The sequence below is a fragment of the Bos indicus x Bos taurus genome, chromosome 1, assembly GCF_003369695.1.
Source record: "Bos indicus x Bos taurus breed Angus x Brahman F1 hybrid chromosome 1, Bos_hybrid_MaternalHap_v2.0, whole genome shotgun sequence".
In the NCBI taxonomy this organism is placed as follows: Eukaryota; Metazoa; Chordata; class Mammalia; order Artiodactyla; family Bovidae; genus Bos; species Bos indicus x Bos taurus.
The window spans coordinates 140,791,170-140,807,468 of NC_040076.1; the positions used below are offsets into that span (position 1 = coordinate 140,791,170).

Here is a 16,299-nt window from a genome sequence, read left to right on the forward strand (position 1 = left end):
ACTCAAAGTGTTTACTGCTCCCTAGAAATCCATTCCTTGCCTGACTCTGTGGCTGCCTCGTTTACTCTCCTCAAATCCTGTCTTCTAACAGCAGCCAAAGTGATGACCAACTTGGCTGAGCTGTGACTCCAAACTGAATTTTCTTGAAATCTGGCTTCTGCTGACGCAGCTGGGGAGTATGACTGTGCCCAGCGCCTGGGCAGTTAGAAGTCATCTGTGTAAGATAATGCTGTCTGTGTTTTGCTGTGACTTTCTCTGTTTTGTGTCGCCCGCCTCTGCAAGGGGGGACCATGTGCTGCGAGGCAGAAGTAAGGACGGGGGTGTGTGGAAAGGACGTGCTTCTAATGTGATGCAGAGGCGGCGGGTGGAATTCCATACCCGGGAAAGCAGAGTGAAATGTCTGTAGAGCACGTCCCTGGTCACTGGGGCCATTATGCCCAGGAGAGTAGTCCTGGGTCTGCTCTGCCTGTGGCTGGTTATGTAGGAGCATTGGATGTGGATGTGGGATGCCAGCCTGGGAACCTGGCCTTCCAGGCAGCTGGTCTTTGCACACACATCCTGCTGGGCTGTTGGGTGTGTGTTTGCCAGAGAGACCCGGGAAAGACTTGTAAAAATGGCATGCTTTCATGAGTTGTCGTGAGCCTGGAATTCTGGGTTTGCTTTTGTTTTTTTCTTTCTTGTTCATCTCTCTACTAGTTTCACCTAAGCAAATTAAAAGTTCATCCTACCTTAAGGAACATTTAAATCCAGGATGTGAAATCAGAGCTGAGAACATAGGCCATGTGTGTTACATGTATTATTAGGTCAACTTGGACTGTCTGCTGTCAGGACAATGGACTTCATTCCAATGAAGGGTGAGATTCTGGACCTTGCTGACTGCCCATATGTGATATTATGATTTATGTGAAGAAACACATATTTATACAGAGAAATATGTATTTGGTCTTTGTCTCAGTTCCTGGCACAGGGCACCCTTGGAACTTCCTCAATAATAAGGGTGATAAAGGCACCTTTGTTTTCCATAACAAGTCCCTTTCAACCATACCTGAGGTGTGTCAGTGAGATGGCTTTTGGAAAGTCCCAAAGGATGGGGAGCCGACCCTGAGAGTAGAGAGCTGGAACTTTCAGCCTCATTTCTAGGGAAGGGAGAAGAGTTGAAGGTTGAATCAGTCATCAATGGCTCATGATTTAATCAATCAACCCAACAGGTGCATGTTCAGTTACTTCATGTTCTGTTCAGGTGTGTCCAACTCTTTGTAACCCCATGGACTATAGCCCACCAGGTTCATCTGTCCATGGGATTTCCCAGGCAAGAATGTAGGAGTGGGTTGCCATTTCCTTCTCCTATACACTTTTAATTGTGTTCTGTCTGAAATCAATGCAAACACCTATGTAGTGAGACCCTTCAACTTTTATAGTGACTATGTGTTCATAAATGGAATTAAGAGAATTCATTTCCTAAAGTCACAGTGCATAAATGGGTATTTACTGTCTCTCAATTCAGTATGAGAAGCCCAAAAACATGTTGAGGAGAAGAAGCCAGAACCTCCTGCCAAAAATCCCACATGATGCCATTTATATAATGTCCAGGAACCAGTGAAACTCGTCCATGGTAATAGGCGTCAGAGAGTGGTTGCTTCTGAGAAACAATGGGGATTGACTAGAAAGGGGCATAGAGGGGCCTTTGGGGAATAACAGGAATTTCTGTATCTTGGTTTGGGAGAACACAATGTCAGAACTCTCCAGTGGAAAATCCAAGATCTTTCATTTTTATTGTATGTAAATGATAATTCATTAAAACTTAAAAAAAAAAAAAAAAGCGATGCCTCTGACAGTTGTTTCCAGGTCCTGTGCAGCAGAGATGAGGGAATACCCACTGCCAGAAGGTGTCTGGGGAGGTGTGCTGGGTGTGTGGGGTGGAGGTGGAGGTAAATGAGGATTTTCAGGTGAGATTGGAAAGGCAGGAGGAGGGCTGCCCAGCCAAGTGACAAACCAGCCGACAGTCCAGGGTGAGAAAGGGCTCTGCCTGGTTACCAAGTACTGCTGGCTGGAAAACAAAACCCCAGTTATTCCACTGAATTTATCTTCTTTTAAGGTTTGGTGTGTATCTGAAGCTAAACTGATCTCTGCCCTTGCAAGCTTCACAATGGACTGTGTTTGGAATTCAATTTTTCTAGCAGCTTTTTAAAAATATTTCTAATCCATACGATTTCTCCAAGTAACAAATTGTTCTCAGCACTTAAGGTTTAAGAGAAGTATTCAAGAGTGTTGCCCTAAGCAAGTAACCTAATGGTTTCTCTGTTTTTCCCTTAAAAACAAAAGCTGCAGATACTCGTTGACACCGGAAGCAGCAACTTTGCCGTGGCTGGGGCCCCACATCCCTATATCGACTCTTACTTTGACGCGGAGAGGTGAGTGATGGGTCTGTGCCTGGGGGAGCTGGGCTGGGGGGCACCAGATGGATGCTTCAAAATACACTAGGAGATGCAGCCAAAAGCTGTTTCATTTTAGGGAGGACATGTTCATATATATGTCTGTGTACGTATGTGTATGTACAAGTATCTGTGTGTATGTGCATATAGTGGTGTGTATATTTGTGTATGTATGTATGCATAAGTGTATGTGTAGGTATCCATGTGTACATGCATATGGTGGTGTGTATATTTGTGTGTGTATTTGTGTATAAGTAGATATCTGTGAGTACGAGCACATTTGTTGTTGTTCAGTTGTTGTCATGTCCGACTCTCCGACCTCAGGTACTGCAGCACAGCACCAGTTTCCTCTGTCCTTCACTATATCCCAGATGTTGTTCAGATTCACGTGCATTGGGTCACTGATGCTATCTAACCATCTCATCCTCTGCCACCCTCTTCTCCTATTGCTTTCAATCTTTCCCAACATCAGGGTCTTTTCCAATGAGTTGGCTCTTCACATCAGGTAGCCAAAGTACTGGAACTTCAGCAACAGTCCTTCAGTGAATATCCAGGGTTGATTTCCTTTAGGATTGACTGGTTTGATCTTCTTGCAGTCCAGTGGACTCTCAAGAGTCTTCTCCAGCACCACAATTTGAAAGCATCTGTTCTTCGGCACTCAGACTTCTTTTTGATCCAACTCTCACATCCATACGTCACTCCTGGAAAAACTGTAGCTTTGACTAAGCAGACCTTTGTCAGCAAAGGGATGTCTCTGCTTTTTAATATGCTGTCTGCGTTGTCATAGCTTTTCTTCCACAGAGCAAACGTCTTTTAATTTCATGGCTGCAGTCATCATCCACAGTGACTTTGGAGCCCAAGAAAATAAAATCTGTTACTATTTCCACTTTTTTCCCTCCTATTTGCCGTGAAGCAATGGGACCAGATGCGATAATCTTAGTTTTTTGATCGTGGAGTTTCAAGTAAGCTTTTTCCCTATCCTCTTTCACACTCATCAAGAGGCTCTTCAGTTCCTTTTCACTTTCTGCTATTAGAGTGGTATCATCTGTATATCTGCAGTTGTTGGTATTTCTCCCAGTAATCTTGATTCCAGCTTGTGATTCACCCAGCCCAGTATTTCGCATGGTGTGCTTTCAATTCAGTTCAGTCACTCAGTCGTGTCTGACTCTTTGCGACCCCATGGACTGCAGCATGCCAGGCTTCCCTGTCCATCACCAACTCCCAGAGCTTACTCAAACTCTTGTCCATAGAGTCAGTGATACCATCCAACCATCTCATCCTCTGTTGCCTACTTCTCCTCCTGCCTTCAGTCTTTCCCAGCATCAGGGTCTTTTCCAATGAATCAGTTCTTTACATCAGGTGGCCAAAGTATTGGAGTTTCAGCTTCAGCATCAGTCCTTCCAATGAATATTCAGGACTGATTTCCTTTAGGACAGACTGGTTGGAGCTTCTTGCTGTCCAAGAGACACTTAAGAGTCTTCTCCAACACCACAGTTCAAAAGCATCAATTCTTCGGCGCTCAGCTTTCTTTATAGTCCAACTCTCACATCCATACATGACCACTGGAAAAACCATAGCCTTGACTAGATGGACCTTTGTTGGCAAAGTAATGTCTCTGCTTTTTAATATGCTGTCTAGGTTGGTCATAGCTTTTCTTCCAAGGAGCAAGTGTCTTTTAATTTCATGCCTTCAGTCACCATCTGCAGTGATTTTGGAGCCCAGAAAAATAGTCTTTCACTGTTTCCATTGTTTCCCCTTCTATTTGCGATGAAGTGATAGGACCAGATGCCATGATCTTAGTTTTTTGAATGTTGACTTTTAAGCCAGGTTTTTCACTCTTGTCTTTCACTTTTATCAAGAGGCTCTTTAGTTCTTCTTCACTTTCTGCCATAAGGGTGGTGTCATCTGCATATCTGAAGTTATTGATATTTCTCCTGGCAATCTTGATTCCAGCTTGTGCTTCATCCAGCCTGGCATTTCGCATTATGTACTCTGCATATAAGTTAAATAAGCAAGTGACAATATACAGCCTTGATGTACTCCTTTCCTGATTTGGAACCAGTCTGTTGTCCCGTGTCCAGTTCTAACTGTTGCTTCCTGACCTGCATACAGATTTCTCAAGAGGCAGGTCAGGTGATCTGCTACTTCCATCTCTTTAAGAATTCCCCATGGTTTGCTGTGATCCACACAGTCAAAGGCATCTGCATAGTCAATGAAGCAGATGTTTTCCTGGAACTCCCTTGCTTTCTCCATGAGCCAATGAATGTTGACAATTTGATCTCTGGTTCCCCTGCCTCTTCAAAACCCTGCTTGTACATCTGGAAGTTGTTGGTTCATGTACTGCTGAAGTCTAGCTTGAAGGATTTTGAGCATAACCTTGCTAGAATGTGAAATAAGCACAATTGTACAGTAGTTTGAACATTCTTTGGCATTTTTTTTTCTTTTGGATTGGAATGAAAATGGACTTTTCTAGTACTGGGGCCACTGTTGAATTTTCCAAATTTGTTGACATATTGAATGCAGCGCGTTAGCAGCAGCATCTTTTAGGATTTGAAATAGTTCAACTGGAATTCCATCACCTCCACTAGCTTTTTTCCTAGTAATGCTTCCTAAGGCCGACTTGACTTCACATTCCAGGATGTCTGGCCACACCATCATGATGCACTGAGTGGTGTGTATATTTATGAATATATGTATATGTTTGTGTATGTGTAAGCATCTCTGTGTACATGCACATGAGGGTGTGTATATTTGTGTATAGATGCATATATCTGTGTAAGTGTAGGTATCTGTGTATATGCATATGACTTCACAGTTAGTATGCATATGATACACACTTAGTGGTGTGTATATTTGTGTATATATGTATATATTTGTGTAAGTGCAGGTGTCTGTGTACATGCAGATGGTGGTGTGTATATTCGTGTATACAGGCACACATCTGTGTACGTGTGGGTATCTGTGTGTTCATGCACATTGTGGTATTTACATTTGTGTGTGGTGTGCGTGTGTGGCCTGATGTGCTGATATGTACATCCACTCCAAATGAATCCATTGCAGGATTCTCCTAACAGCCTTGGTGTGTTCTCAGGAGCTCTGCTTTATAGACATTCAAGTCAAACTTGAATGTTTTGTAGTCAGACCTGAATTGCAGGAAGCTCATGACCCTTAGACATTTGTTGAACCCCCCTAATCCTCACGAGGAGGTGGCCTGAGCAGGGCAGGGCTCATTGGATCTGAGTGTGAGACTGTTCCGGACAGTAGCCTGGCATTGCTTGGAAAGCCACCTTTGTGTCACCTGAAGTTTGGTGGCGTCAGTCAAGGTGTGGTTCGCTGAAACCATGTCTGTGCTGGGAGGTCTCTGTGGTGAGAGAAACCCATGACTCACTTGGAAAGAACACACTGTGAGCTCAGAGCACTCAGGCCCGAGACGGGGCTCTGAGCTGGCAGCTGTGGGCGGGGCTGTGAGAAGGGGCGGAGCCTGGATGGAGGTCTGGATCCAGGCCAGCTCTGTGTGTCCAGGTCCCTAGACTCAGCCCTAGGAAGCTTCGTGCGGTCCTGGTGTGTGTTACTGTTCATCTCTGGAGGAGCCCTCGGGGTCAGAGTCACTCTGCCCCAGATACTTGTTGCTGCCCTAAATGTATGCACCTTTTAATTTCATATCCATTTTTTGTGACCCTAAAATTTAGACTCAACAGATAAAACCAGTAAGCTGCCACGTGGTTTGCTGTTTAGGCTCGTAAACAAGCATGTCACATTTCCCTGCTACCAGTGCTCTCTCCATCTTTCCTTTTCCACTTTCTTTTCCCATAGTCTTTTGTTTCAGGGAATAAATCCCATCTTTTTTGAGGGGGAAAAAAAGAAAGGAAACACAGGAGAGAAAGTAACAACTGGGGAATTTCAGCAAATCCCCAGCAGCATTAATAAGGCAGGAGTGCCCATCTCTTCCCCCATGCATCTTGGTCTTTGTTTGGGTGGCACAAGGAGGCCACCTGTGTGTCCAGCTGGAGGGAGGGATGGCTGGTGCTTCATGGACCCCTCCTTCAAGGAACTTGGAGCTTAGATTATGACTCAGTGTGTTGATAACCTTTGATCACCGAAATTCCAGGTGCACCTCCAGGCTCATGATGCTTTGTGAAGACAGATGTAAGCCCTGGAGCTGTTCTTGGGACTTCAGATGCTTGTGAAGTGGGGCATGGGCTGTGCAGCCAGGGAACAGAGGCTGGCTGATGAGCCCCCAGCTACCCTTTGCCCTTTCCCCACTCAAACTGTGATTCATCCAAATCCTCTGCCCCAAACAGCCCCCTCCCCTCAACTACTCCATCATGTGACAGATTTTGGAGTCAGTCCAAACCTCTCATTTTTATTCATGTAGCATAGGAGGTCTGGGAACCAAGAAAGTGGACCAGGTTCAGGCTTCTAGGACAAAAGGTCTGCAAACTTCAGCCCTGGGAGCTCCTCCTTATAGTAAGTGCTGTGTTCGCTCTGAACCAAGATGCAAATGTAATAAAACTTATCTTCACGTGTAGTTCTAAATGCCCTGACACAATCTGCAGGGATTGGGGGTGAGTAAAAGGAATTAATTTATTGCGGTGATCAGCACCACAATATGTAAACACGCTGGGTAAGAGTCACGTGAAGCTGGGTGATGCAGGAGGCTGTGAGCGTCCCTCTGGCCATGCAGTGCACAGTGCAGACTGACAAACTGAATTAAAAGAGAATCAGACACCCAGAACAGCTTGGTTTAGTGATGTCAGTTTTCCAGATCAGTGAAGAATCTTGGTATAGATTCCCCACAGGATTACCTTCTTCAATCTACACAGTAGCTGCATACCTAGAAAATGCAAATTATATTAAACTGTGTAGAAGATGTTGATCTTGGTGGTGAGGCAATCTTGGCCCCATTTTTTCCACTACAAGATTCTTCCTGGTCCATACATTCTCCCAGTTTCTCCATGCCTACTGGGGTTCTGCCTGCCATAAGACAGAGCAGACATCCTTGGAGCTCAGATACATCTTTAACAGGTTTCCTCCCCAGAGCAGTTTTGTTTTCCGTCACAGATCTGTAGACACATGATACAATAGAAGAAAATAATAGTACAGCATAGTGAAGCCAAGTTCGAGTAATGTGTATATCTACCTTTTAGATTGAAATGTGCAAATCTAACACCATGGGTGGATATTTTCTTGGTTCCCAGACCTCCTATGCTACATGAATAAAAATGAGAGGTTTGGACTGACTCCAGAATCTGTTCCATGATAAAGTGGTTGAGGGGAGGGGGTTGTTTGGGGCAGAGGATTTGGACAAACCACAGTTTGAGTGGGAAAAGGTAGCCAGGGGCTCATAAGCGGGTAAACAGCACAGCCAGTGGTCAGTACAAATCAGAGTGTGCTTGCAACCCAGTTACCCTTTTGCTGGGTTTCCTTGATTACAGGTAAAGAATCCACCTGCAATGCAGGAGACACAGGAGATGCAGGTTTGATCCGGGTCAGGGAGAATCTCTGTAGAAGGGAATGGCAACCTGCTCTGGTGTTCTTGCCTGAAAGGTCCTGTGGACAGAGGAGCCTGGTGGGCTGCAGGCCAAAGGGTTGTCACAAACAGTACCTGACTAACCACACACAGGCACGCACCCGTTTGCTATGCAGATGCAGATATGGAAGCATTCAAGGGTAAACACTAGTCAACATTACAAATACTGCATTCAGTGCCATTTAATATGTGTACAATATTTAATCAACGGTAGACAACTGGCTTCTTTCTCATTTGCCTTTGACTTTGTTCATTGCTGGCTTGAACCATAATTTTCTCAGCCTTAGTAGGACACAGCCTTCTAACTTTCCTATTAGCCAGGTTTGAGTTCAGATTTCAGGTGGCTCCTGTATTTCATGCTTAAAGATTGAGCTCCTCTGCCTCCTTTGCACCTTATTTAATGTGAAGACTCCTGGGAACATTCGTGACTCCCATGATGGCTAGCCCTGCCATCCTGCTAACCACACAGGAGAATTCGGGGCTCCCTCTTAGCTTTCTGAGCACCTGAGGGTCTCGTCTAGATATTTCTCCTTTGTGAGCAAACAGAGAACTAGCAGAACCTGCCAACATGCAGGGGAGGCCCCAGACTCCCCTGCTTTGTCAGTGTCACCCCCACTGGCACCTCCATTATTCAGACTTCAGCCTGCCTTCTCATTTGCAAGTATTGTTGAAATTTATTTAGTACCTTAAAACATGACCCGCTCTGGCCTTCTAGCCCTGATACTGCCTTTCTTATAAAGAGATCTATTCTCCTCCTATCAGTGCAGGAGACATGGGTTTGATCCTGGGTCAGGGAGAACCCTGGAGAAGGAAATGACAACCCACTCCAGTATTTTTGCCTGGGAAATCCCATGGACAGAGGAGCCTGATGAACTACAGTCCATGGGATTGCAAAGAGTTAGACATGACTGAGCAACTGAGCATGCATTCATTCTTCACCTGGGCTTCTTCTTAACTGAATCAAATGTGAAACATCACATTTTGAGTTTTAGGCAAGTTCAGTCACCTGCATTTGTCACCAATACAAACACACATGCTTTGCAGGTTCAATCCTTGCTTTGATTTATGCTAACCTTTCTCTCCTTTCTTCTGTTTTTCCTAAATAGTTCTCATAGGTTTATGTCAACACAGATGCAATATTGTTAAGATATGAACTATGAACATAATTTATATAGTAAATTATAAACAATTAAGTTGCCTGATGCTTTCAGCTCACTTTACAGTTGGCCTAAGCTACACCTTCCACCATGGTATTTGATGGAAGCCGAGAGAATGTTCTACTTCCTCTCTCAATTTTTGACAAAGGTTTCTTTTCTGAGATGCAGCTTGCTGCCTTGTGATGTTTCTGTATCTGCTTGTCCCTCTGATCTCTCTTAGTTATAATAAGGTTTCTGGTTGGGTTTGTCAGCCTCTGATTCAAGTCCCCCAGTCTCTGGATATTCAGGTTTAACGCTTCCTGAAACATGTCCCAGTAATTGGAGATTTGACTTGGGGTTCTTTGACAAGATCTCTTTGATTTATGGAATCAGACATCAGGCTGCCATCAGTCATCTATGCAGCTTTGTCCCATCAGAAGCACTTTTTTCCTGGTGGTGAATGTTCCAATGAATTACTATACAGCAAAAAGGCAATCATGTATTTTTTTAGGTGTACTTCTTTTTTAGCCAGTAAAATAGTCTCCATCCAAGTGGCTTGATGAGAGATTCAGTATACTCATCCCCCTGACCTTATACTAATCTACTCAGAAATTAACTATATTTTCACTAAAATGTCTCCCCCTCCTATATTCCATCTGGGGTGCAGCTCACAGAGTAGTTCTGGCAAAAGAACAATTTCTTGTCTTCAACTGATGCTTATGAGTAGAGTTGAGATATTAGAAAATTATGCAGGTTGTTTCCTTAAGGAGGCTGACCCAGGCCCTTGAGATCTCATGCTACATCTTTCCATCTGATGATGACACACATTTTTCTTGATTATTTAGATAATTTCTTAAGTTTGTCCAGGAGGGGTCTTGCCATATTGGGGCCCTGAAGCATTTGCCATCGTTGAGTATGTTGATGACCCTCCGGTGTGAGCAGAAGCCCCTGGGCTGGTGAGTGGCCCCACTGACTCTGACATGGTCACTTCCAGACCTTGGAAGAATAAGACAGGTATCTGGTCACCTGGTCCAAGTCCCTTATCCCTGAGGTAGAGTCCAAATTCTAAAATGTGCAGAAGGCCCCCAGGGAGGTCTCAGGCAGAATTTTCCAGGCGACTTAACATTCTCTTGGGGGCTGGTGGTTTGGGGGAGCCAGAGTCGACTGAAGGATTCAATTCTTTTGATCTCTGCCCTCCCACCTCCTCCCTGTATATGTTCTGAAAACAAAATGGGTTTCTTTAAATTAATAAAATGTTCTGTGGTTCTTCTCTTCTCAGTTTGATTGATTTCACTTTTCAAGCCTGCGTTCCCTTCAGACTTGTATTAGAGTCAGAAAGTCTCCTGAATTTGGTTCGAAGTGATTCTGTGGCTGTGGGTGGACTCTTTCCTAGCTACTCACATCCTTGATGAATGGCTGTTTATACACACCCAGAATGGATGCTGCAAAAAAGGAGCATGTCTGGGGTTCACTCTCAATATAGTTAATTAATGTCCAAAACAGCTGAGAACCAAAGCATTTTAGTGCCAAGAGGTGGGATGTAAGGACATAAACATGGAGGAATGCATAGTTTTTAGGTCTAGTGCTGAAACCTACGCGTTAATAACATTCAGAGCTGCTTGCAATTCATCTCTGGGGTTTTTGCTCTTTGAGTTCGAGGAGCCCAGGGAATATGAGCTAAGAATTACTTTTTTCTCTCATTATCTACAACTGTGCTTTCTACAAGGGTAGCTACTAGACACAAGTGGCTATTTAAGTTTAAATTAATTAATGTTAAATACAGGCTCATTCTTTAGTCAAACTATCCAGATGGTCCCTGACTTAGATGGTTTGAATTAGCTTTCAACTTTACAATGGTGCAAAAGCAATACACATTCAGTAGAACCTGTACTTTGACTTTTGAATTTGTTTTTAATTCTTTTATTTAACATTAAAGAAATTGAGACCTATGGACCAGAGTTTCTTAATCTCAGCACTACTGACATTTTGGGCTGGGTGATTCTTTATTGTCGGGGGCTGTCTCGTGCATTTGAGAATGTTTACAGCATCCTGGTTTCTGTTCCATTTGATGCCAGAAGCTTCCCTCTCACACAGCTGTGACAACCAAAAATGTTTCCAGACGTTACCAAATGTCACCCGGAAGGCAAAACAGCCTCTAGTTGGTAATCACTGTCGTAGAAGCTAAATCCAAGTTCAATCATTGGACAATGCAACATTAAAATCCAAGTTTGGTGCTTTTTATCCCACTTTCAATGGACTTGTTCCACCAATTCTATGGAAACTCATGGTGGTAAGATGGCTGATGCCCCTCCAGATATCACATATACATTTCCAGCAGGAAGATAGGAGGCTAACAAGTAACAAGAGGCAAGAACATTCCTCCTAAAGTGGCCATCTTTTTACTGAGAAGGAATGCCCTCCCTAGTGACTCTTCCTACATAGCATTAGTCAGAAGTGTTTGCATTTTGAATTTTGCTTCTGCCAAAGCTGGCAGGAGGGGACAATCCTGTCTCGTGATGCTGGGAAACCGCAGCCAAAGCTCCCTGTCAGCCCTGTGATCATGAGGGTAAGCAACCGATATATTGACAGCTGGGAGGACCCAGACAGACATTCTGCTTTGTTCACTTTCAATTTAGTAATCAGTAAATTAGAGGAGATATTCAACATTTTATCGTAAGCTAGGCTTTGTGATAGATGAGTTTGCCCAACTGTAGGCTAACGTAGGTGTTCTGAGCACCATTAAGGTAGGCTGGGCTGAGCTTAAGATGTTCAGAAGGTTCAGTCCATTAAATGCATTTTCAACCTAATGATAATTTCAATTTACAATAGGTGTATCGGGATGTAACCCCATTGGGGAAGATCTGCAATCACATTTCAGGTGCTTTGGAGCCACCTGTGGCTACTGTATTGGAAGCATAAATAGAGAATATTCCTGTCATTGCAGAAGCTCTATTGGACAGCCTTGGTCCAGAACACAGAAGAACTCCATCTTTTAGAAACCTGGAAGGCTCTTCCCGTCCCTGCACCATTTCAGCCAAGTCTTACCTGAGACTTGCCCCCTTTTCCTGGAGGTTGTTGGACTTCACAGTGAAACAGTTTTGGATATTGAGAAAGATCATAGGAAACATTTTCTAGGAAAAAGCTTACATTTTCTAATAGCAGCTCGTAGATTGAATAAAGGTAGCAAGTGATTAGACAATTATAATAATAGCACCTACTCTTGTTGTGTGCCTGCTGTGTTCTGGGCTTTTGTTCTAAATCCTTTACAAAGAGACTCACAGACTTGGCAAACGAACTTACGGTTGCCGGGAGGAAGGGATAGTTAGGGAGTTTGGGAAGGTCATGTACACACTGCTATATTCAAAATGGATAACCAACAAGGACCTACTGTATAGCACAGGGAACTCTGCTCAATGTTATGTGCCAGCTTGGATGGGAGGGGGGTTTGGGGAGAGAGAGAGAGAGTGTGTGTGTGTGTGTGTGTGTGTGTGTGTGTGTGTGTGTGTTAGTTGCTTAGTTTGCAACCCCATGGGCTTAAGCCCACCAGGCTCCTCTATCTATGGAATTCTCCAGGCAAGAATACTGGAGTGCGTTGCCATTCTCTTCTCCAAGGAATCTTCCTGACCCAGGGATCAAACCCAGGTCTCCTGCATTGCAGGCAGATTCCTTACCATCTGAGCCACCAGGGAAGCCCGTGGGGGAGAATGGAGACATATATATGTATGGCTGAGTCCCTTTGCTGTTCACCTGAAACTGCTAAAACTTTGTTAATCAACTCCAATAGAAAATAAAAATTTTAAGTTTGAAAATAAAACACCTTAAATAATGATAATATATTCATTCAAACAATAAATGGTTTATAGTATTAACTCTTTTAATCCTTAGAATTAACCCTGTGAAGTGTGGTGCTATTTTGTCCCTACTTTTCGGTGGAGGAGACTGAGGTATAGAGAAGTTAAATAACTTAGCCTGGAGTCACACACAGCTCCTAAGTGGTTGAAGTGCTATTTGACCCCAGACAGCGTAACTCCAGCTGCCTCCCACATCTTTGTAAGTGGCACCAGAGTATCCAGAATGTTCACCCATGAGGGAAATAGCAAACTGGTCAGTACACTGCAGAGGACATTCTGCCTAGAAGGGCAGCCTGGTTAGAAGGGCAGCCTGGTTCATGCTCTTCTCAGTGACCTCAGCAAATTCTAATGAGTTTTCTGTGGGCTCACCAGGCTTCCCTGGTGGCTCAGATGGTAAAGGACCTGCCTGCAATACAGGAGACCTGGATTCAATCTCTGGGTTGGGAAGATCCCCTGGAGGAGGGCATGGCAACCCACTCCAGTGTTCTTGCCTGGAGAATCCTCATGGACAGAGGAGCCTGGCAGACTACAGTCCATGGGGTTGCAAAGAGTCGAACACGACTGAGCGACTAAGCACAACAGACTAAAAATTAAAAAAAAAAAACACAACTTCTCAAAAGAAAGTCATGGCACTATAGATTGTTGGTGGGGATAACTGATTTTCTAGATGAAGAATTGGTATATTAGGGCTGGCAGGCTACCTCCAGCCTGCCGCCTGTTTTCCTAAGTAAAGTTTTGTTGGAACATGGCCACACATGTTTGTTTAATATGTCACCTGTGGTTGCTTCTTCTCTAGCAGAACAGAGTAGGTGAAATGGAGATCACGTGGCCCACAAAAGCTGAAACATTTACTTTCTGGCCCTTTAGAGAAGCTCACCAGCCCTGCGGTGGACCGTATTCTCTAGGCCTTTCAAAATAACCAGCCTCTTCTGTTAGCAATAGTGCTGATGTTTTGAACTTGAAGAATGACCCTAAATTGTCAGAAAGGACTGACATTTCAGTATTTTCATTGCTTTTCAACCTAATGTGTGCAGCCCCTGCTGTGTGCCAGGCATCACTGAATTGGTGCCGGCGCTCAGCCCTGGCACGAAAACACCAGTCCTCAAGTGCCTGCATTTCAGTGGTCTGACTATGTGCTTTCTGTAAGTAATCTCTGGTGGGTCCCTTAGCACTCCATGTGCCTGGGGTCCATTCACGCTTACTTTTCTGCCTGTGCTTGCTGTTGTCAGAAGACATGTGTACACAAAATGTTCACCTAGTGCTGCTCTCTAAGACTGTGGTGGAGTTAGCTAAAATAGTCAGAAAACATTAAAATTAAACATCCTTTGTATTTCATATCCCATTATGGAGTTAGAATAAATTAAATTTCTCTAAAATGTGTCTGCCAGACATTTTAAAAATACTTTTTTTCCCCCTGATTATAAAAGTTATATATGCAGAAAATATGGAAGGACCTAACCACAAGAATGGCAATGGCACCCCACTCCAGTACTCTTGCATGAAAAATCCCATGGATGGAGGAATCTGGAAGGCTGCAGTCCACGGGGTCGCTAAGAGTCAGACACGACTGAGCGACTTCACTTTCACTTTTCACTTTCATGCATTGGAGAAGGAAATGGCAACCCACTCCAGTGTTCTTGCCTGGAGAGTCCCAGGGACGGTGGAGCCTGTTGGGCTGCCGTCTATGGGGTTGCAGAGTCAGACACGACTGAAGCGACTTACCAGCAGTAGCAATCACAAGAATGAGAGTTCCCTGCCACAAAACCCCACCACCCAGAGGTAGCCCTGTTAGTATCTGAGTGTAATAATTTTTTTGAAGAAGATTGTGCCACATATACAAAGGTTCCTTTTATCTTAATTTTTCTCTGTCATTGAAAATGTCTTAGTCAACATCATTTTCCAATACTACATAATATTCCATTCATATTTCTGTACCATAATTTACTAAACTGTTTCCTTTTTTACTGTGCATTTAGGTTGTTTCCAGCTATTTTCTACTATAAATAAAACATAATAACTGTCTTTGTTAATGAATCTCTATTTGCACCATGGGTGCTTCCTTAGGGTCAGATTCTCAGAAATGCAGTTACTGAATTAAATAGACCTAATATGACCAACCTAGGTAGCATATTGAAAAGCAGAGACATTACTTTGCCAACAAAGGTCTGTCTAGTCAAGGCTATGGTTTTTCCAGTGGTCATGTATGGATGTGAGAGTTGGACTGTGAAGAAAGCTGAGTGCTGAAGAATTGATGCTTTTGAACTGTGGTGTTGGAGAAGACTCTTGAGAGTCCCTTGGACTGCAAGGAGATCCAACCAGGAAATCCTGGAGGAAATCAGTCCTGGGATTTCTTTGGAGGGAATGATGCTGAAGCTGAAACTCCAGTGCTTTGGCCACCTCATGTGAAGAGTTGACTCATTTGAAAAGACTCTGATGCTGGGAGGGATTGGGGGCAGGAGGAGAAGGGGACGACAGAGGATGAGATGGCTAGATGGCATCACTGACTCAATGGACATAAGTCTGAGTGAACTCTGGGAGTTGGTGATCCACAGGGAAGTCTGGCGTGCTGCGATTCATGGGATCGCAAAGAGTCAGACACGACTGAGCGACTGAACTGAACTGAACTGAACATTTTTAAAGTTTATAACATGTACACCCAAAATTCATATCATCTGTGACTTAACTTCCTCTCTGTCTCCCAACAGTACCATACTAGGTCATATAACGCTACAGCAAAGACTTATTATCATGGATGAATGTTCAGAGATTGAATGTTAAAGTGAAAACTGTAGACAAACAGGTCCATTTACAATGATCCCACTGGTGGTTGGACACTTCTCTTAGGAATGTGATTGTTTTCCTAAGGGAACCATGGTTTGAACACAGATATTTACTTGGAGATGTCCCTTGGCCTGTAATCCAACAGCGTTGTCAAGCTCAGCTGGGTGTAAGAATGACCTTATAGGACTGGACACCCCAGGGCCTTGACACCTGCTGCTCTCTCTCTCCAGGACGTCCCCCTGCAGAAAGTCCCATAGCTTATTGTCTTCCCGCAGGTCTTACATAAATGTCACTCTCAGAGCAGCCTCTGTGACCACCATGTCTCTCTTCCACCCCTCACCCGCTCTCTTCCCTGGGTGGCTCTCATCACTCTATCATTGCTTGAAATTCTAGGTGTTCATTTGTTTACTGTCTGTCTCTGAAATCCCAAGAGCAGGGCTTCCATTTGCCCTGTCCGTTGTCTGGTCTTGTTCATGTTATTCTGTCTCAGTATCTCTTACCTTTAAGTGTTGTGCGGTTATCACAGTGACTTGTATCCCAGCTTGTCATTAAGGTCACCCTTCTGATAT

The 16,299-nt window shown here is 44.0% G+C and overlaps 1 protein-coding gene across 1 annotated transcript in view; it reads left to right on the forward strand.

Annotated features, from left to right (window-relative positions):
• BACE2 (beta-secretase 2) overlaps nt 1-16,299 on the forward strand; it is a 111,168-nt gene that overhangs the window by 41,564 nt on the left and 53,305 nt on the right. The window contains exon 2 of the mRNA XM_027546611.1: nt 2,323-2,411. Coding sequence (XP_027402412.1) covers nt 2,323-2,411 — 89 coding nt within the window. The remainder of the gene's footprint in view (nt 1-2,322; nt 2,412-16,299) is intronic.